The sequence below is a fragment of the Mytilus trossulus genome, chromosome 9, assembly GCF_036588685.1.
Source record: "Mytilus trossulus isolate FHL-02 chromosome 9, PNRI_Mtr1.1.1.hap1, whole genome shotgun sequence".
Lineage (NCBI taxonomy): Eukaryota > Metazoa > Mollusca > Bivalvia > Mytilida > Mytilidae > Mytilus > Mytilus trossulus.
In genome coordinates, this window is record NC_086381.1 from 58,356,096 (window position 1) to 58,378,302 (window position 22,207).

The 22,207-nt window shown below is 33.6% G+C and overlaps 2 protein-coding genes across 2 annotated transcripts; both read right to left on the bottom strand.

Moving 5' to 3' along the window:
- Positions 1–4,992: 4,992 nt before the first annotated feature.
- LOC134684055 (uncharacterized) lies at positions 4,993–7,224 on the bottom strand. The gene is made up of 2 exons (XM_063543346.1): positions 6,760–7,224; positions 4,993–5,680 (listed from the first exon to the last, which is right to left on the bottom strand). The coding sequence occupies exons 1-2, from the start codon at positions 7,196–7,198 to the stop codon at positions 5,277–5,279; spliced, it is 843 nt and encodes a 280-aa protein (XP_063399416.1). The 5' UTR covers positions 7,199–7,224; the 3' UTR covers positions 4,993–5,276.
- Positions 7,225–16,263: 9,039 nt separating this feature from the next.
- Positions 16,264–18,474, bottom strand: LOC134684797 (uncharacterized). Its single transcript, XM_063544107.1, has 2 exons — positions 17,934–18,474; positions 16,264–16,733 (listed from the first exon to the last, which is right to left on the bottom strand). The coding sequence occupies exons 1-2, from the start codon at positions 18,472–18,474 to the stop codon at positions 16,333–16,335; spliced, it is 942 nt and encodes a 313-aa protein (XP_063400177.1). The 3' UTR covers positions 16,264–16,332.
- Positions 18,475–22,207: the final 3,733 nt, after the last annotated feature.

Here is a 22,207-nt window from a genome sequence, read left to right on the forward strand (position 1 = left end):
ATATCGCACCGTAACTTGTGAACGACTTATCCAATTTTGATGAAACTTAACATGGTTGTTTCTTATGATGAGCAAACGATCTGTATACTTTTTGGTTTGATTCAAAGTTTTATTTAAGAGATACTGACTTTTTTGGTAAAAAAAAAAGGGGGGTTCACATGTCGTGCCGTTTCTAAAAACGATTGATGATCATTGCTTGAAACTTTACACACTTCTCTTATTTATATTAATCTAAAGATCTGTATACTCTTGGTGATGATTCAAAATTTAATTTTAGAATTATTGAATTTTTTGAAAAAGGGGGTTTTCACATGTCGCACCGTATGTCAGAAACTATAAATGATAATTGCATAAAAGTTCACACACAAGATGACAGGCGTATCATGCGCTAATGGCGCAGCTATTTGTTTTATATGCAAATCTTAGCGTGTATTTAGATTCTTAATTTTTGGTTCCGTTTACAAATTGGTCTACATTAAGGTCCAAAGGTTCAAAAATCAAAGTTAGATAATTTGATTTTAACAAAAATTGAATTCTTGAGGTTCTTTTATATGCTCAATCTGATCATGTATTTAGATTTAAAATTTTTGCCCAGTTTTCAAATTGGTTCAAATTGGAGTCCAAAATTAAACTTTGTTTGACTTCAACAAAAAATGAATAAAATTGGTTCTTTGATATGCTGAATCTAACCTGTATTAAGTTTTTAGATTTTGGTCCCCGGTCCCCGATTAATAATTGGTCCACATAGAGGTCAAAAGGGTCCAAAATTAAACTTTGTTTTATTTCATCAAAAATTGAAATATTGGGGTTCTTAATATGTTGAATCTTATCGTGTATATAAATTTTTAATTTTTGGTCCCGTTTTCAAATTGGTCCACACGAAGGCCTAAAGGGTATTAAATCAAACTAAGCTTGATTTAAAAAAAAAAAAAGATACTTGTGGTTCTTTGAAATGATGAATCTAAACATGTATTTATTATTGTCCCAATTAGACCAGTTGGTTCAATTAAATTAACGGTACCAATTTTCTTGCACCAGATGCGCATTTCGACAATACATGTCTCTTCAGTGATGCTCGTGGCCTAAATATTTGAAATCAAAAGCTTATATAAAAGATGAAGAGCAATAATCCAAAAGGTCCAAAAAGTATAGCCAAATCCGTGAAAGGAATCAGAGCTTTGCATGAGGGAGATACATTCCTTAATTTATGATAATTTCGAATATTTTGTAACAGCAAATTTTAATAACACAAAAAAATCTGTATTTTCATGCCAGTACCGAAGTACTGGCTACTGGGCTGGTGATACCCTCGGGGACTAATAGTCCACCAGCAGAGGCATCGACCCAGTGGTAGTAATTAAATTAACGGTACCAATTTTCTTGCACCAGATGCGCATTTCGACAATACATGTCTCTTCAGTGATGCTCGTGGCCTAAATATTTGAAATCCAAAGCTTACATAAAAGATGAAGAGCAATAATCCAAAAGGTCCAAAAAGTATAGCCAAATCCGTGAAAGGAATCAGAGCTTTGCATGAGGGAGATACATTCCTTAATTAATGATAATTTCGAATATTTTGTAACAGCAAATTTTAATAACACAAAAAAATCCGTATTTTCATGCCAGTACCGAAGTACTGGCTACTGGGCTGGTGATACCCTCGGGGACTAATAGTCCACCAGCAGAGGCATCGACCCAGTGGTAGTAATTAAATTAACGGTACCAATTTTCTTGCACCAGATGCGCATTTCGACAATACATGTCTCTTCAGTGATGCTCGTGGCCTAAATATTTGAAATCCAAAGCTTATATAAAAGATGAAGAGCAATAATCCAAAAGGTCCAAAAAGTATAGCCAAATCCGTGAAAGGAATCAGAGCTTTGCATGAGGAAGATACATTCCTTAATTTATGATAATTTCGAATATTTTGTAACAGCAAATTTTAATAACACAAAAAAATCCGTATTTTCATGCCAGTACCGAAGTACTGGCTACTGGGCTGGTGATACCCTCGGGGACTAATAGTCCACCAGCAGAGGCATCGACCCAGTGGTAGTAATTAAATTAACGGTACCAATTTTCTTGCACCAGATGCGCATTTCGACAATACATGTCTCTTCAGTGATGCTCGTGGCCTAAATATTTGAAATCCAAAGCTTATATAAAAGATGAAGACCAATAATCCAAAAGGTCCAAAAAGTATAGCCAAATCCGTGAAAGGAATCAGAGCTTTGCATGAGGGAGATACATTCCTTAATTTATGATAATTTCGAATATTTTGTAACAGCAAATTTTAATAACACAAAAAAATCTGTATTTTCATGCCAGTACCGAAGTACTGGCTACTGGACTGGTGATACCCTCGGGGACTAATAGTCCACCAGCAGAGGCATCGTAAATGGAGGTCAAAATTAAACTTTGTTTCATTTGAACAAAAATTGACTATATGGTTTTTTTTTATATGCGGATTCTATATAGATTAGACCGTTGGTTTCCCCGTTGAAATGGGTTTACACTTGTAATTTTGGGAACCTTTATAACTTGTTGTTCTGTGTGAGACAAGGCTCCGTGTTGAAGGCCGTACATTGACCTATAATGGTTTACTTTTATAAATTGTTATTTGGATGAAGAGTTGTCTCATTGGCACTCATACCACATCTTCCTATCTCTAACTAACCATGTATTCAAATTTTGGATATTGGACCATAATAGGTATATCTCCAATTAGAATTTCTAAGTTCTTAAATCATTCTGTCAGAAACCTATGCTGTGTCAAATATTTAATGAGCCTAAAAATCTATATTTTAATACATGGTTAGATTAAATATATTAAAGAAACCTCAAGAATTTTTTTTGGCTCATGGATGTATAAATACCCTGCCATGTTCAGTCTGTGTTTTTGGTCGATGTTGGTTATATCTTCTGACATCAGACTCGGACTTCTCTTGAACTGAATTTTAATTTGCGTATTGTTATGCGTTTACTTTTCTACATTGGTTAGAGGTATATGGGGAGGGTTGAGATCTCACAAACATGTTTAACCCCGCCGCATTTTTGCGCCTGTCCCAAGTCAGGAGGCTCTGGCCTTTGTTAGTCTTGTATTATTTTAATTTTAGTTTCTTGTATACAATTTGGAAATTAGTATGGCGTTCATTTTCACTGAATTAGTATATATTTGTTTAGGGGCCAGCTGAAGGACGCCTCCGGGTGCGGGAATTTCTCGCTACATTGAAGACCTGTTGGTGACCTTCTGCTGTTATTGTTCCGAGCTCATCCGTCAACGAAAAAAAATCGTCAATTATACGCGCACCTTTGTGACGTCATTTACCAGATAGAGGGGCTCGCCTGTATCCCTGCACTATAAACGTTCATCAAGCGTCTGAGTGATCGTCATTGTGCAGGATGAACTAGAAATAAAGTTTATTCAGTAGGTACTTAATCACAATTCCCTAATGACAGATGTGCAGATTTTCAATAATGAGTATCTAATTTGCCGATAATTAGTGCAATATAGCTTTTATCGTTTTTCAACCACTCGCTCAACATGGAAACGGAAGTTACGACGCACTAAACGCAAGAGTGACGTTCACTAAAACCAAAGTTTTAGACGAAAATGCATCGAACTCGAAAGTTGTCTATTAGCAGATCTTTTTTTATATTTTTTTCTTTGGTATTCGTTGTATTTTTGTATAACTTTTAAAACGTATTCATCGATCTTTGTTTCTTGATTTTTTCAGAAACGGATATGGATAATTAACTTCACATTGCTCAAAAACAAAGACATTTGATTTCAACTCTAAAAAAAATTGATAATGTAATAAAAATAGAAAAGAAATACGAAAAAAGATTTGAAAAATATATTGATAAACAAAATTTTAATCTTCTAACGCAGTGATAAGATTTTGTCTATGTCACTGACCTGATATATTCAATGAACCATCCGCTATTAATACGTAAATGATAACAACAAGTATATATACAACTAAGAGTAATGTACAGAATTTAAATCAAGCTTTCAATCAGTACAATTTTACTCATTTTTTTTTTTGGGGGGGGGGGATAACTTTAATGCTTTCTATACACGAAAAAATCATCAGAATACAGTAAACTTTCCGATCGAATGACAATGATTATTAATTCATATTGATTTTAATTCTTTTTGTCGCTTACTTTTGACTGATTACCCGCCAAACAATTAAGTTATCAGGGGTCAAAAGTTGATAACATGAAAATAATCCATCCAATCTCTCGATCGACCATTAAGAAACACTGCTGACAATCAGTAAATCATATTTTCCTAAAAATCTTTTAAATATTCCAAAATTTCGTTTTAGTTCTATTTAGTTAAGAATAATCTGGAATTGTCATATGATTACTCAATTAATATATTTTTTGAAATGTCCAAGCGCAAAGGTTATATTGCTGGGAGAGCATATTTGACTACAAACTTTATTGACTAAACACCAATAAACAAATCAAAATTACATTTCTTTGTAAGGAAAATAAAAAAATAAAATAATCCACGAATTTCAGTATAAGAAAAGGAAGTCGTTGTTTGATTGTCAAAAAAGCAACTATCTGCCATGCAAACAACTTACGACCTTCAACAATGATCATACTCCATACCGCATAGACAGTAACAAAAGTCACTGACAAACGAAAAATTGAAAAGATCAAAAGATCAAAAGAGATACCCAACGGTTTAATTTACACTATAATAATAGAGAAATTTTGGCAGAATGTTACCAACAACAACACTGGACTACTTGAGTACAGGACAGGCACATATAAACATGTTTATGATCGCTCAACCAGCTCACCTAACCAAGAACATGAAACAGAACAACTAAAGAAATGTTGTTGGTTGTATTACATTTAAATTTGATTGTATTAACGAATGGATTATACTATACAAATACTTTTACAAAACTATTTGTATTTTCAGTATTCCAGATAATAAATATATTCTTATGTATAAAATTTATTCACATTTACTTTATACCCGCGCTATTTAAGGCTATGCTAAGTATATTATATAGAAACGTGTCCGTTGTTGAAGATCGTATATTGACATCACGAAGCCTTTGTATATATTTCTGGTTTGTTATTTACCAATTGACTTATACTCCATATCTCATTTTTGATAGGTATAATCAATCTAAATCTATGACTATAATCCACACATCCAAAGAATTAAATTTTTCTAATCAAAAATGGAGTGTTCATGTATATTCTTTCGATTTATATATTGTTATAATTTGAACTTCTGACACAAATTATTTCACTTTCACTATTGTAAGACACGAATTGCTACTGCCGTATATGTACATGTCTTTATATGATGGTTTTATATCGATAGTGTCACCTTTCTGTAATTCAGTCACCACAATTGCAGAATTTGATTGATAAGAATATCCGAATCTGTTATAATAATTGTTGGTATTAACGTTTATGAGTTCTATACTATTTTTAGATATTTTGACATTTGCACTTTTTGTTTGTGACAAAATGACGACATATATATAGTACAGACCAGGAACTTCACACACAAATACACCACTAGATTTAAATGAGGTTAGATGTTGGTTGGTGATCCCTTCGCTAGTCTTGATTTCTGAAAGTTTTATAGCTGATGATAGAACGGCAGTATACGCAGATGCAACACATGCTGAAAGGGCAACTAAAATAAAATAAAATTGAATATTGAAATCATGAAATTGAAAAACAGTGGATTTATTTCTTCTCAGGCCCGAATGAGGATTCCTTGTAATGAGTTAATTATGCATATTTTTCACCGTCATATATAGCTATGATTGAGTTAAGCCTTCCAATCGATAGTTTATAGTGTGTCTTTCTATTTTGTGATGTTATACTATTGTTTCAATAACGGGAGAAGGTTTGATACCATTAAAACGCTAAATCCCGCTGCTAATGTTTGCACCTGTCTGTTTATGTAGTGCATACGTGTTTCTCGTTTCTCGTTTTTATATAGATTAGAACGTTGGTTTTCCCGTTTGAATGGTTTTACACTAGTTATTTTAGGGGCCCTTTTTAGCTTGCTGTTCGGTGTGAACAAAAGCTCCATGTTGAAGGCCGTACCTTGACCTATAAAGGTTTACTTTTATCAATTGTTACATGGATGGAGAGTTGTCTCATTGCCCGGGCACTCATACCACATCTTCCTATATCTATAATCACAAAGTCAACTGTATTTATCTATCATCTGTGAAAAATCTAGATACATTTGATAATACAGAAGTGCCTTAACCAACACGGTTGGTTTGTGATTGTTTATCGGTCCTGTTGAGATTTTTAACCTGTGGTCTGATTGAAGATTCCTTTATTTTTTGCCATACATTTGTAGGTCTCTCTTCGTTTTATTTCCTACATCTTTTTTTGTCGCACAAGTAAGAATTTTATTTTACGAGTACAAATAAAAGGAAGTGTGAGGTACACGTCTATGAGACAGCAACCAAACGACACCACTTCACGAAAATTGGTGATTTTTAATTTTTAGGAGCTCAAAAGTTGTTGTTCTGTTTAAAGTGTTTATATTGGTCATTAACGGTAGTGTTGACCTATTTGCCTAACATCTTTGAAAAAAGAAAAAAAAAACAAACAGTTAGTATTAATCGAAATATTACAATACCAGCAGCAATTAACCGTGTCATTTCGTAGATTTGGTAGGATATAAATATTTAAAATCATCATGCAAAAAATGATTGATATATTATACGTGGTATTTCCATACAAACTTACCTCTTGAATTCACTGTTGCAATTAAACCTTTTAGCTTTTCAGCTATGTCTTTGTTCTCAGTACTGATAGCTGTAGCGAATTTCTTCACTTCTTCCATTTCTTTCCGTAAAGTAGCAATGTCCTGTTTAACTTCAGTCAATTGGTTCCGGTTATCTCCCATATGTTCGTCCATCTTTTGTTGTAAGGCGTCAAACTTGCTGTTTACATCTTCTTTCAGCTTTTCGTATTTGAATTCTACGGTTGAGTTAATAATTGCTCGTATTGGCATTTCTATTGACCGGACAATATGCGAACTGATATTAGTTGTATCTACTATCGCCATCAATGGTGCCATGTTTTGATTAAGTATAGGAGCAACAAACTTCTCTAAGTCCTGACATTTGCATGAGTAATCCATTAACATAAAAATCAAAATTGGCAAAAAAGATTGTCTTAACATTTTGAAATACAATGGAAATACTGTTCAGCAACTAAATCCTAACAATTCTAGAAAATCGGTTAAACATGCACATTATATAAGAATTCGATGCTGTGTGTCACGTAATTGGATAAGTGCTCTCGTTCTTAATTTTCATAATATCCGAAAGTCATTGATTTTAGTGCTGTAAGTAATAAAAGATTAGGAATATAAAGATCTACCAAGTGCTTTTAATTACCTCGGCGGATATGTCAACTTCGTGTCATTTTAAAATTAGAAGATATAAGAATATTATTGTACAGTACTCAGCATATCATTTTGAAATGTAATAACCTCCCTTCCTTCCAAAATATACTTTATTTTAACATGTTTAAAGACTCCTTGTCTTAATAATAAATGTTTTTATTCAAACAAAATGGAAATGCAGTGTGACCAGATAGTGATACCCTGTATGAACAAATAACCACACGACCGTATCATTTTGGTTATAACATTCACCGGACAGACAAGATTTGCATTTTTTTCACGTTCAGTACCTACAAAAGTGAAAAATAGACATCACAAAACAGCGAGAATGATTCAAATGCGACAGGTCCTACGTTTAAAATAAAAAAAATAGTTTAAAGGTATTGAATATTAATAAATGTAGAATTTATCGGACTGTTGGAGTAACTTACACTTTTCAATAATGACATTTTTATTTCGTACAACAATATAGTGTATATACGTGACAAAAAGGAATAAATATTTCTATTAAATGACAAGGAACTGAAGTTATACAAATTGAATTTTGTCCACGATACAAAAAAGTTTGGACATGAAATAGAGGGACATTTTGTAAATCCATGAAATGATTTCAATAATCAGGAAAACTAGTAAATTATCATCAATAGTGAGGACAGTCTCTTAACCAATTCTCACTTTTCTAAACCTAGGGCGACTTGTTTCTTAACACAAAACTTTGATAAAAGAAAGTTTATTAGTCTTTTTATCGTCTAATCTTTCTTTGTATAGTTTGGTTTCTGTCGCATGAAGACAAGTCGTCCAACATCTCCTTTCATTTATACTCCGGCTAAAGTAGTCGGTAAATTAGGACGTTTTAATTATACATATCTTACTACTATTTGATTCAATACCTCTTTGAATATTTCATTCAGGAAAACGGTTTGTTTTACATATTTTGTGTTTGATAACAGATAAATCAAGATTTTAGTTTTCTCGTTTGTCATTAATAGCTGGCTATGTGTTATGGTTTTTGCTCATTTTAACAGATAATTTCTCTGTCCTTTTGGTCTCTTGTAAAATGTTGTCTCATTAGCCAATCATATCACATCTTTCTTTCTTTAAAGATAATACAAAATGTTTGTTGGCAATCAGTATAGCATTCCGGTCATGATTGGTGGGTAAACACCCACTAATCTATAATACTAAAATAACGAGGTCCAATTTCACTGGGGTAAAGCTGATGACCGTAACTGCATTCACGTTCATCCCAAGATGTCGGATGAAAAATTAGGTCAGTATTTGTATTGTCTGTTTAAGTGTTTCTATATCATTTCTTTACAAAGCATACATTGGTACGATGTAAATGTATAAAAGAATCACACGGAAATCAAAAATTACTACCGAGAAATGTGTATGAAAGAGGGAATTGGATTTGAAAAAATCGCTAAGATGACCGTAAATCGTCAGTAAAATATTTTCAAAATGACCGTAACATATAACAAGGATGACCGTGATTGGTAAAAAGATTACCGTAATTTATAAAGGATGACCGTAATATTAAAGAATGACCATCGATTCTAAGAAAAATCCGTATTTGTATTACCTTTTTGTATCAAATAATTAATCGCGTTTGTATATAACATATTTTTATGGCTGCATTATTATCCTATAGGTAGAAGAAAATAAGACTTGCTTCAAATACCGTGATTGTTCACCAACTGTATATAATCGTATCCGAATGAAAGAAGAATCTTGCTATCTTTGAACATGAGCTATCTTGTAGACAATGTGCTTACTACGTAAACATTTTAACCTGCCTGTAGTATAACCCAAGGAAACATGTGTATATATAATGCACCTGCTTTGCACGATAGTGTTGTATATAAATTATTGGAGGGCACCTTTTATATTGTACAAGGGGGTTTGAGTGTTCAACCATTTTTATATTTCAAAATCTATCCGATATATATAGTACTGTAAAAAAAATCATGCAAGTGGAAACCAAATATAAATTTAGAAGAACAAAAAATAGCATTCAAAAGATGTTGCTCAAATTTTAAATTCAGTGACGATTATGTCCAAGAAGGGTGTCCAAGGAAATTTAAAAAAAAATATTATTAGGTCGTTAGTTTTCTCGTTTTAATTGTTTTACCTAGGAGCCTTTTATAGCTGACTACGCGGTATGTGCTTTGTTCATTGTTAAAGACCGTCCGGTAACCTATAGTTGTTAATGTATGTGTCATTTTGGTCTCCTGTGATGAGTTGTCTTTTGGAGAGTTGTCTCATTTGCAATCATACCACATTTTATTTTTATATTTACGAACTATTGCCAAATATTTAAGCAAAACTAAAAGAGATAGGGTGATACGAAGACTTCATTTCCGTATTGAAATCCTTGTCCAATGGAATATTTACTGAACATAGTGCTTTTCATTTGTTACTAAATGTCCGAGGGTTTAATCTCAGTCAAACCAACTGAATGCAGAATAAATTTTGCAGTTCCATCGGATCCAGTGTTGTCAAGGTACTGTTTATTTTTTTTTGGCAGATTACGCTGTACAATCATATGTTTATTTAAAGGATTTTTTCTTCATCTTTACGTCGTATCGCTGTCAATTTATATTATATTCTTCCCTATACAGCTTGGAGTTAAACAAGGAGATAACCTAAGTCCTAACCTGTTTAAGATTTTCATCAATGACCTTCCCAACTATTTGGAAAAATCTCTAGACCATGTAAATATTAATAGGTGACCTAGCCATTGTTTGATGTATGCCGATGATATCATTTTACTTATTACTACAGCTACTGGTCTTCAGTCAAAACTTTAAATTGTAAATAATATTGTCAAAATTGGTGTCTTACTCACAACCCAAATGAAGCAAAAATTGATATTTTCAACACGGTAGGCAGACATATCCGCCTCAAAGGAATAGGCCCGGTAAGGACCGATTTTGGCCTCAAATTTCAGGTTCATCTAATGAAGATTTTGACCACCTTTTAAACACTTAAGTGTCTATTTCTTTTAAATCAATTAGTTTATGTTAAAGATTTTAACTGCTTTAGTAATTAAAAACGATCCGATTCAAGCTCAAATTCGAAAAATCTAACAAATATGCAAAATAATTTCACTATTCAGAGGGTTTTTGTCAAAAATGAAAGTGGCCGCATCCGTGTTCATCCTCAAACTTTATATATGTTATTTCTTAGCATTAAATACAACTTACATTTCAATATCAAGGATGAAAACGAATGCGGTCACTTTCTTTTACACGAAAACCGTCTAAAATTTAACTAAAATGCTAGAATTGTGTAGATTCCAGTAATACAGCATGACTGTATGGTGCTAGAACCCGATATTTGTGCATTGTATTGTCGAAAAGAGCCCATATTTACAAAGCATTCTACTGTCTAATAAATCACTAAAAGTTTACATTTTAACAATTTTGTAAAACTACTATATTTTGGGGCCGAAAAGGGGTCTTATTGGACCTACTCCTTTAAATACAATGAATATGATATAGAATGTGTACAACATTGAAAATATCTAGGTGTGTATTTTAGTGCTTCAGGTACATTCTCCTTTGCTCGGAAGATTTATACAAGAAAGCTTTAAAAGCATATTTTAAACTTAGAAAAAAAAAATACTATCTCTAAATCCTAAATAGTATATACATGTTTTTGATCATACTGTTAAGCTTATTCTTCTTTATGGAAGTGAAAATTGGAGCTCATTCAATCCCTTGATAGCAAAATTTAGATATGGTAACTAGTTGATTTGCATGGATAAAATTTATTCAAATTTAACTTGTGAAAAGCTACACAGTAAATTTTGTAAATTCATTGTGGGTGTGGACAAAATAAAACCCACACATTTTGCAGCCTTATCTGAACAAAGTCGGTTTCCACTGTACCTTGAATTATTTGTCATGTCTCATGTATGTTGCTTATAATATCGTTATTGGTAATTGTAAATGCCCCTTGTGAGACCCTGATTGGTAAAATAAAATATTTGATTTGTATTCAAATTGTAACGTCGTTATCAATAAATATCTAAATATTTTCGAGAAATATGCAATTTACTATTATTGTCATAAACTCTAAATACGGCAAATAGTTGAAAAGAAATTGATAAAACATATTTATAACCGCTAATCGAGCCCCTTTTGAGACAGACTCAACAAACAGTTATGAATGCAAATATGGATATTGGTATGAATTGACGGACCGGTCATCCTTTAAAAGTTACTGCCATTCTTTACAAATTACGGTCACCCTTGTAATGAATCGCTGATCCTGTTACGGTCATCTCGATTATGATTTACGGTCATCTTAGCGATTTTTTCAAATCCAATTTCCTCTTTCATACACATTTCTCGGTAGTAATTTGTTGATTCCATGGTTTCCGTGTGAATCTTTTATATATAAACATCGTTCTAGTGTATGCTTTGTTGAGAAAATGATATAGAAACACTTAAACAGACAATACAAATAATGACCTAATTTTTTATCCGACATATTGGGATGACTGTGAATGCAGTTACGGTCATCAGCTTTCCCCCAGTGAATTTGTCAGCCGTCATGGGATAAAAACAAAAAATCAAAGAATTCAACTTTATATATAGCTAATATAGGAGAATTGTGTAGATTTAAAAATACACCACTTCAGACACTTTGTTTTCCACATAAATAATATTGCCAATAACTAACAAGTTCGGGGTCGAATCTGATACCGATACCAATAGTATATTCACCTGTTACTTATTACCTTATCTGTACGTTCCGCATCTGACAGATTCTACTAAAAATCTGGACTTAAAATAAGGCGTAAGGTAAGTTTTCAATTTGTTTTCGGGCATGACGTAAAACAGCGAATCAAAGAATTTCCACGTTATTGAGTAGTTTCAATTCACCCATTGGATTGCCTTTGTGGGTTTATATTTAGGAGATAACTGTATTGTATTTTAAGCTTGGCCTTCGTAAAACGTAGATTTTACTGTCGCAAATTGAGTTTACCTAGCGACGCGGAGCGGAGATAGGTAAACGGATATTTGCGACAGTAAAATCAAGTTTAACGAAGGCCAAGCTTAAAATACAATACAGTTATCTCCATTCTAATGCCGCATCTTAAAATAAATGTTATTTTTTGGCTTAAAAATGGCATTAATGAAAAAGTCCGCGAAACTGTCGCATTGTTTTTAGCATCTTAACAGTGTGACGTCATGTGTTTAATCTGGATGTCAAACATGAATTCTAAACGTATTTTTACTTTTCGTACGCTTCATAATGGTTTCAATATAGACAAAAAGAAGATTTTGAGGCTCAAAATGAGAATATCTTGTTAATTTTTTGAGAAATTACATATCCAAAAAAAATCGGAATTCAAAATGGTGGCTTTCTTAGTTACGGACTGGTAGAACGTGGAATCTAACCCCTCAAAATATTTATCAACGTCCAATGAAAATTATCGTTACAAACTAATTGCATTAGAATCACCCATTGATTGCCATGATTGGTCAATGTTCACCAATTGATTTTCATGATTGGTCAATGTTCATCCATTGATCGCAATGATTGTCATGACTGCTTATTAGTCACCCACTGGCTTGCCATAAAAGTTTGATATTCATCCATTGACTGTCATGATTGGTTGATATTGACCTATTAAAATTGTCTTGATTTATTAATAGTTACCCATTGGTTACCATATTTGGTTAAAAGTTACCCATTTATTCTGGTGATTTGGAAATAGTGGTACTTCATGTGTGTGATTATTTTTTTATGGGACACTGCATATGACACGGTCCATTTACAGAAGCAATGCAATAATATCGATTTTTGTCCCTTTTCATTACATTTGTCGTGTACTTCGTGTTTGTGATTAACTTTTTTTATGAGAAAATGACACGGTTCATTTTAGGTATCTTTTACATATGGCTCTTCAGCGATTTTCGGTACTTATTCATCTTCGGATTTTAAATATTTCGCCTTGAGTGTTCCTGGTGAAGATAAATCCAAACAAGCGCTTTGGACGCAAGAAATTATTAAACGTGTTGTTTACAATTTTTTACAGAAGTAACAATACCATTTTTGTTTCTTTTCATTAAATTTGTCATGAAAAGCGAATGTTATCGGGGATTGTGTTCTTCCCAATGAATATATTATATATTTCTATTTGTTTTCTTATACAGTTTCTTTTGTGACTTGACAATGAGCAACGTATAAAGTGTCTAGCATGCGTCTTTTGTTACCGGTATATGTTATTATAATACACTTTTCATTGTACGTTTTGTAGTTCGTTGTCTCTGAATTGTCTTTTTTTCACTTTCGTTTTCTCTCTTTCTCGTTTCTATGAACATAAAACACCACAATTATAATCCAGTATATATTTAAAATTCTCCGTTTATAAGTTTTAAATTGTTAAGAAACTGTAAGGTTCAAACTCCTTTAGGCAACACTGGCCTTCACTAGTAGCATAATTAAGTCTGAAGCGTTCATTGATCGACTGGATTTACTGTTAGTGAAAAATGTCACGACTTTTAAGACTTTCAGATGCTGTTAAGATATACTGTGTTATGTCTATTCAGTCTTGTCAAGATAAACAAGACAGATTCCGATTGCATCCGATTAAGACTTGATCAAGTTATATTCAGATAATTAAAGGTATAAATGCTGTTTAGATTTTGTTAGATCGTGTTCAGTCGTGTTAAGATTTTAAATAATTATATAAGCATGCAAAACGGTCGACACTTTCTTTGCGTTTATCAGGGGTTGTTATCCCTTTATGAATAAAATCGACCATCTTAAAGGTCCTTTTGTCATATATAGAACCTCACGTATTCAAGTATATATACATCATTGTTGTTAGTTCCCGAGTTAATTATCAGCTCAGTATAGTGTGTGCTTCGGTATTGATTTATAGTATACCTTTCTTAAAGGTGCACTAATTACGATCTATGACAAAAATGAAAATATGATGTGTTTAAATTATAATCCTGGTACCTTTGATAACTATTTACACCCCTGGGTCGATGCCACTGCTGGTGGACGTTTCGTCCCCGATGGTACCACCTGTCCAGTAGTAAACACTTCGGTGTTGACATGAATATCAATAATTTGGTCATTTTTATAAATTTCCTGTTTACAAAAGTTTGAATTTTTCTAAAAATCTAAGGATTTTCTAGTCCCAGGAATTCAAATTTTGGATCATCTATGCTCTTCAACTTTTTACTTGTTTGGTTTTATTAATATTTTGATATGAGCGTCACTGATGAGTCTTATGTAGACGAAACGCGCGTCTGGCGTAATAAATCATAATCATGGTACCTTTGATAACTATTGCTCAATCATTAATGAAAGTGAAATAGTAAAATTATTCGCTTTTAACAGCCAGTTTGGTTCAATTTTCTTCTGACGTATTTGCACTTGTCTTCAAATTTGTTCGCCATTACATAAATAAACCCATCATAGATACCAGGACTAAATTTTATATATATTCCAGACGCGCGTTTCGTCTACAAAAGACTCAGCAGTGACGCTCGAATCTAAAAAAGGAAAAAAAAAAGGAAAATAAAGTACGAAGTTGAATAGCATTGAGATCCAAAATTCCTAAAAGTGTTGCCAAATACAGCTGAGGTATTCTATACCTAAGGTATAAAAGCCTTAGTATTTCAAAAAAATCCAAATTTTGTAAACAGTTAAATCACACAAGTTCCCTTAAAATTTGAAATATCAATTTAGAATATTTGAAGTCACCATTGAAAAATAATTGTTGCTTGACATCAGATTTAGAAGGTTATTTAAATACGAAAAGTGTAAACGTTTATAAATGACAACTTTAGAAATTATTTAGAGATCTAGGTTCCAACTACTTCAAGCAATTTAGACTTAATGGGGATAAGGCTATTATTTGTTTTTAAGTACTTTTTGGTAATAAAGCTGCATATGTATTCAAACATCAAAAAGTAATTTGATTTCAAGTTTTTGAAAATGAGTGGGCATTTTTATGAAAATGATTTGAGGTTCCCAATAGTGAACTTCCATTTTCTATGTATCAACATTCCAGCAGCACCTGGAATTAACGAAGTATATGTCTCCTATTTGATACAATCTAGGGCTTGTATTTCTTATATTATTTTCCTTGATTAAGGGTTGCTGCTCACAAGGAAGCTATAAAACAAGAGTTCCAAGTGGTGATGTTGAAATGTATCTGTTTATTTTAAATGTTATGTCCGCATTATTGATAGACAAGCAGGTTGTGTGTAATATCCTCTGTATTTGTTATTTTCTTCAATTGTGTAGTGTATTAGAATGAGAGAGATGAAACCATGCATGACGGCAACCGCAATTCAAATACAATCAAACAATACCATGGCTGAAAAAAAAACACTCAAGAACAATGATCAATAATACAAGATAACATAGACAAAATAAAGAATGAGTAATACGAACCCCAACATAAACTGGAGTTGAACAGGAGTGATCGGGATAGATACAATTTCCTGCTCCACATGTCTCACAGTACTGTTGTTCAAGGAAGTAAAATCCGATTTCAGCCGCTTTCGGTATTGTCAGAATTGAGGGAGAAAGGTTGCAGTCATTTTAATGAAACCGGGAATAATTGTGTCATTATTTATTTGGGATAGGATAGATCAAGTGATAATACATCTTATTTGACCACGCCCACCAAGGTTTTAGCCAAAATAAAGCCGATTTGGCATAAATAAATATAATTGATATTGAGAAAATCAAGCTATATTTATATATATATATATATATATCTACATATCGTTTTCTGTCATTATTTTGTAATGAATAATATTGTATCAAGTTTTAACAATAAAAACTAACACGTAAAGCGCTTTAACATTTTCATCGATATACGTTTCGAATGCCATAACATAGAATTTTTCTTTTCTTCGTCTAATGCGTCAGCTTACTTTTACGATTGTGAGACAAGAATCATCCGCAGCAATGTCCATGTCCATATGTCCAGTTTTTATACTAATAGTTTCATCTCTCTTTAATTTAGTAACTACTATTCCCACACCTATATCATACATAACTCCATTCCCACTATTATAATCGTTAATATGGCCGCGCAATAGTTGTTCGTTGTTTAGATAAATCACGACAGAAGCGCGATGGGTAGTTGATAATGTAACAACAGAAATATGGTACAAACCAGGAACTTCACACACAAATACACCACTAGATTCGAACGAGGTTAAATACTGATTGGTGATTCCTTCGCTTGTCTTGATTTTCTGGTATTTTATAGTTGTACGTTGACTAAGAGAGGACAAAGATGAAACACATGCAAAAAGGCCAACTGAAAGAAAATAAAAGTATAGAATAATAAATCGAGTATTTTGGGTACATAAATCATAATTCGAGAGAACTCCAATAGGATTTTAGTAAATAGCAGTAATCATAGTTAACCAAATGTAATCACATATTCATATTAATTGTGATGCTAGTCATACATAATTATGTATGCAATCTAAATGAAACTAGGATTGCGTATGTAGTAAAACGAAATCCGAGTTCTAGATTTCAATGAGATTGTTATGTATGATAATGCTGAATTGTAATGACCTCTCTCAGATTGTTTTGTTATACACTAGCTACAGTTTATTATATTAAAGACTGTGCCAGCAAACAATTTTACAAGTATGTATGAAAAAGATGCCACAGAGTATGTGTCAGCATTTCTGTATTCATGTTTTCTCTAAATTTTGTTTTTGCCAAATTGTCTCTATTGAAGTACCCTATTATTTCCTAACATTAGTTTTCTTCCATTATTTTTCTCTTCCGTCTGTGTCCATTATTTTCTATCTATTCTGTTAACCAAATCCACGGTGCCAATGTTAAATATATGAAAAATCAATATTTTTTTATTGTCATGAGACAACTATCCACCAAAGTTCAAATAAAATGGATGTTAGCAATTATAGGCATCCGTACTGGTACAGTCAAGCTTGCAAACCAAACCTTTGTAGTAAAGGTACGTATCAATTTAGAACAGTCTATTAAACAGCGTTTTTTTTTTTTAAACGGAGGAGCAATAATCCTTAAATAGTATGTGCTGACAAAAGGAGACAATGGACATATACAGCGTCTGCTTACCCTTCCGGAGCACCTGAGATCACCCCCAGTTTTTGGTGTAGTTCGTGTTGCTTAGTCTTTAGTTTTCTATGTTTTTGTCTTCTGTACAAATATTTATTTTTAGCAATGGCGTTGTCAGTTAATTTTCTATCCATGAGTTTGACTCTCCCTTTGGTATTTTTCGTCCCTCTCTTAGACAAAACAAGCAATGATTCATTTTTTTGTATTCAGAAAAACATTTATTATTATGAAATATTATGATTTTATTCTCCCGGGCGCTTTTTCTTTCCTCCGGGCGCGTTTTCCTTTTTTCCAAGCGTTTTTTTTTCTTTTCCGGGGCACTCTCATGCGCTTTTTAGTAGGACCGTCAATAAGACATCAACCCAAGAACAAAACTAACCGAAAGACATCTAACTGTTTTTACCTGATTGTTTCACCGACACAAGCGAGTCAGTTTGCCTCTTTTCCACATTATATAGACGTCCTTCCAAAGCACGAAACTGATCCATATTGCGTTTCTCGAGGTTAGAATTTGTTGTCTGCATTTGGATGGTGAAATTGGCATATGAGTTCGACAGCTTTGTTTTAGTTTCCTGCATTTGGGTCTGCAAGACAAGAACATCCTGATTCCGAGCCTGTTCCTGACTGTGTGAAGAATTGACCAATGTTTCCATAGTTTGCAGCTTCAGTTGTAAACTATCAACCGTTTGGAGTTGCTGAATGTTTTTCTTTTGGATATTTTTGAGTTCTGAAGTTGTATTCAATAGCGCCGAACTTAAACTAGCATACTGTATTTGTAATCTTTTCAAATTATCTACAAGTAAAACGTTCTTTTCTTCTAGTCCAAGAAACTTTTGTTCCAAGATGGCAATGTCTGTCTGACCTTGACCTTGGTGCGGCTCCTGATCCAAAAGAAATCCTGAAGTGAACATCAAAGCACAGCAAAGGAAAACCAACCCGCACATTTTGAAAAATTGTATAAATTTAAAAGTGAATAAAAATAAGTAATCTATACTTAAGAAATTGTTTGCTTGGACCTTGTGCATGTGTGATTAACAAATTTAGATTGTAAGCCGTTTTTATGCATTGATGATAGTAAATGTATAATTATATAATTCATACATGTTAAAATGTTTTTATCTGCATATTCAAATAAAGTAACATTAAGTCTTAACGTCCTTGATTTCATTACCTAGTTTACACCCACTGTCACTGGGCCTCTATTGTTATCATAAACTATGCTCTATAGCAGAGACATTATAATACAAGAGATTTGCAACTCTAGTAGAGTCTATGTAACAGCCAATGAAATGCACTAGCCACCGGAAAGCCGATTATACCGATGGTTTTATGGGTGAAATCCGCCATTGTATTATATGTCTCTGTCTTTAGTTACTATACTGGACCACAATTTTTTAAACAATCTGCTCCTATCTAACCTACCATAGTTTTCCATCCTATAGCTTGTCGACTCACCTATTATGTAAATTGTATATTTGTTTTCGTACTCAATATGCATGAAATATATTAATTATTAAGATTCGAAAATAATGGGCTAACAAACAATCAACTATATGGGGAAATGACCTAATAAATAAATTCAAGAATTCAGACTTGAAAGACTCCAACCCTGCCCCTAGCGGTGCATAACGTTTGCGCGCATTACCATTACATTTGCGCGCAAAAAATCATTACGTTAGCGCGCAGTTTTTGATTACATTTGCGCGCATTTATCTGACAGGTAAACTCAGGTAAATACAGGTAATCATACTTGCATGTATTTATTCCTTAATTCATTTTTGCTTAACTTTACTAGTACAAGCAACCCCTCTGATATTCTAGAATTTCCTGCTCACCAACAAGAAAGCGGAACTGGGATTTTGAGGCAGGATATATTCAGTCCGTTTTATTATGCATAAATAAAGATCTCTGTGACCTGTTTTACGTCTAGATTAATTACTAAATACTAGAAAAATATGGAGATATCATGTTAAAATGTTAAAACATAACTAATCTAAAAGGTACCTGTAAAATAAATGCGCGCAATTGTAATCAAAAGATGCATGCAAGCATAAAGGTTTAATCCATAAATGCGCAAAAACGAAATGCACCCACTCTTAGTACTTGCACTGTAGCCATCTCTTTCGTACCTTTTGTTTATGTCGTTGAGGACGTTCAATTATCACGTTAAATTCATGACCAACCTCTTTTGCCTGAAAAGATTTAGAGCTCGTACTTTTGGGGAGAGACTAATTGTAAGATTACAGACATAAAGTGTCAGGGCTAGTACATATCTTGAGAGACCAATTGTAAGGTATCAGGGGAACAAAGTGTCAAAGGATATACATTACTGGGGAGACAAACTGTAAGGTTACAGATGCTTAAAGTGTCAGAGTTTGTACATTTCTTGATATATCAATTTGTTAGGTAACAGAGGCATAAAATATCAGAGCTTGTTCATTTTTGTAAGACAAACTGTGAGGTTACTAAGGTATAAAGCGTCAAAGCTTGTTCATATCTGTGGAGACCAACTGTAAGGTTACAAAGGCATAACGTGTCAGAGCTTGGTCATATCTTGGGAGACCAACTGTAAGGTTACAAAGGCATACAGTGTCAGAGCTTTGTCATATCTGGGGAGACCAATTGTAAGGTTACAAAGGCATAAAGTGAGAGAGCTTGATTATATCTGTGGGACCAATTGTAGGGTTACAAAGGCATAAAGTGTCAGAGCTTGGTCATATATGGGGAGACCGACTGTAAGGTTTCAAAGGCATAAAGTGTCAGAGCTTGGTCATATATGGGGAGACCGACTGTAAGGTTTCAAAGGCATAAAGTGTCAGAGCTTGGTCATATATGGGGAGACCGACTGTAAGGTTTCAGAGGCATAAAGTGACAGAGCTTGGTCATATATGGGGAGACCGACTGTAAGGTTTCAGAGGCATAAAGTGACAGAGCTTGGTCATATATGGGGAGACCGACTGTAAGGTTTCAAAGGCATAAAGTGTCAGAGCTTGGTCATATATGGGGAGACCGACTGTAAGGTTTCAAAGGCATAAAGTGTCAAAGCTTGGTCATATATGGGAGACCGACTGTAAGGTTTCAAAGGCATAAAGTGTCAGAGCTTGGTCATATATGGGGAGACCGACTGTAAGGTTTCAAAGGCATAAAGTGTCAGAGCTTGGTCATATATGGGGAGACCGACTGTAAGGTTTCAAAGGCATAAAGTGTCAGAGCTTGGTCATATATGGGGAGACCGACCGTAAGGTTTTTAAGGCATACAGTATCAGAGCTTGGTCATATATGGGGAGACCGACTGTAAGGTTTCAAAGGCATAAAGTGTCAGAGCTTGGTCATATATGGGGAGACCGACTGTAAGGTTTCAAATGCATAAAGTGACAGAGCTTGGTCATATATGGGGAGACCGACTGTAAGGTCTCAAAGGCATAAAGTGACAGAGCTTGGTCATATATGGGGAGACCGACTGTAAGGTTTCAAAGGCATACAGTGTCAATACATGATTGTATCTGTGGAGACCAATTGTGCCAGAGCATGTACATTACTTGGGAAATTAATTTTGTGGTACATTAGAATATACAGTTTTTATCCTGTGTACGGTAAGTTCCTCACATGCTGCTCATTTAAAAACTTTCAACTAGTTGAAGGGTCTGTAGGTGAACTGTTACAAGGCAAATGTGTTCTCACTCTTAAACATTCCACCACTATCTAGTGGCAATTAAAATGTGGTTCAATCCTCTAACATACCCTCACTGTCTAGTGGCAATTGGTGCCACGATATATCCGTAGCATGAGTTGAGATCCTTTTCAGGGAAGAACACAAATAATTTCGCAGGTTCCGCAAATTAACTTATCTAACGTTTTGGGAATGATATTTAGACGAATTATAGATTCAGAACGTATTTTCTTTCAGCCTTGTATCATCCATCACTGGTGATTCGATGGATAAAATCTGTAGAGGCGACACTGGTTCAGACGTACTTTTTATATATATAAATATAAATAACGTCTAGAATAAAGCGCAACAATGTTACATCTACTTGTTCTTCCTCAGAAGTATTTACTTGGAGTGCATTTCTTTCTATCCAAAATTTGTAAACATTGTGTGGAGTTTGTTATCATTCATAAACGCTTCAAAAGTAGAAAAAAATTCCATCGTTTAATCAGTTTCAAGTTAGAAACAAATGTAGCGACGTTTCTATTAACAAACGATGAACGACAAACTGTAGACAACTTTTAAGCGAGTGCATAGTTTGTCAAAGTTTAAGGCCGCATTTCTTTCTAACCAACATTTTGTAAACGTTGTGTCGCGTTTGTTGTTGTTTTCTAAACGCTACAAAAGTAGAAAACAAATGTAACGTTTGATAAGTCTACTGACCCTGTTTAAATTTCAATAATGCATGCACATGTTGTTGGGTAAACAGACTTTTTACAAACCGTAGAAACAAATACTTCGTTTAATTAGGTTGAAGTTAGAAACAAATGTAGCGTTTGTACTAACAAACGACAAACGACAAATTGCTGACGCATTTCTAGCGTTAGTATAGTTTGTCAAAGTTTATGAAAACTTTGCAAACGTATGTTTGAAAGAAGTGATCAAAACGGGCGTATTGCATTTCCGCTAATTTTTCAAAGTCCCAATACTACGTTTCCGCAAATTTAAAGTATACGTTTCCGCAATTT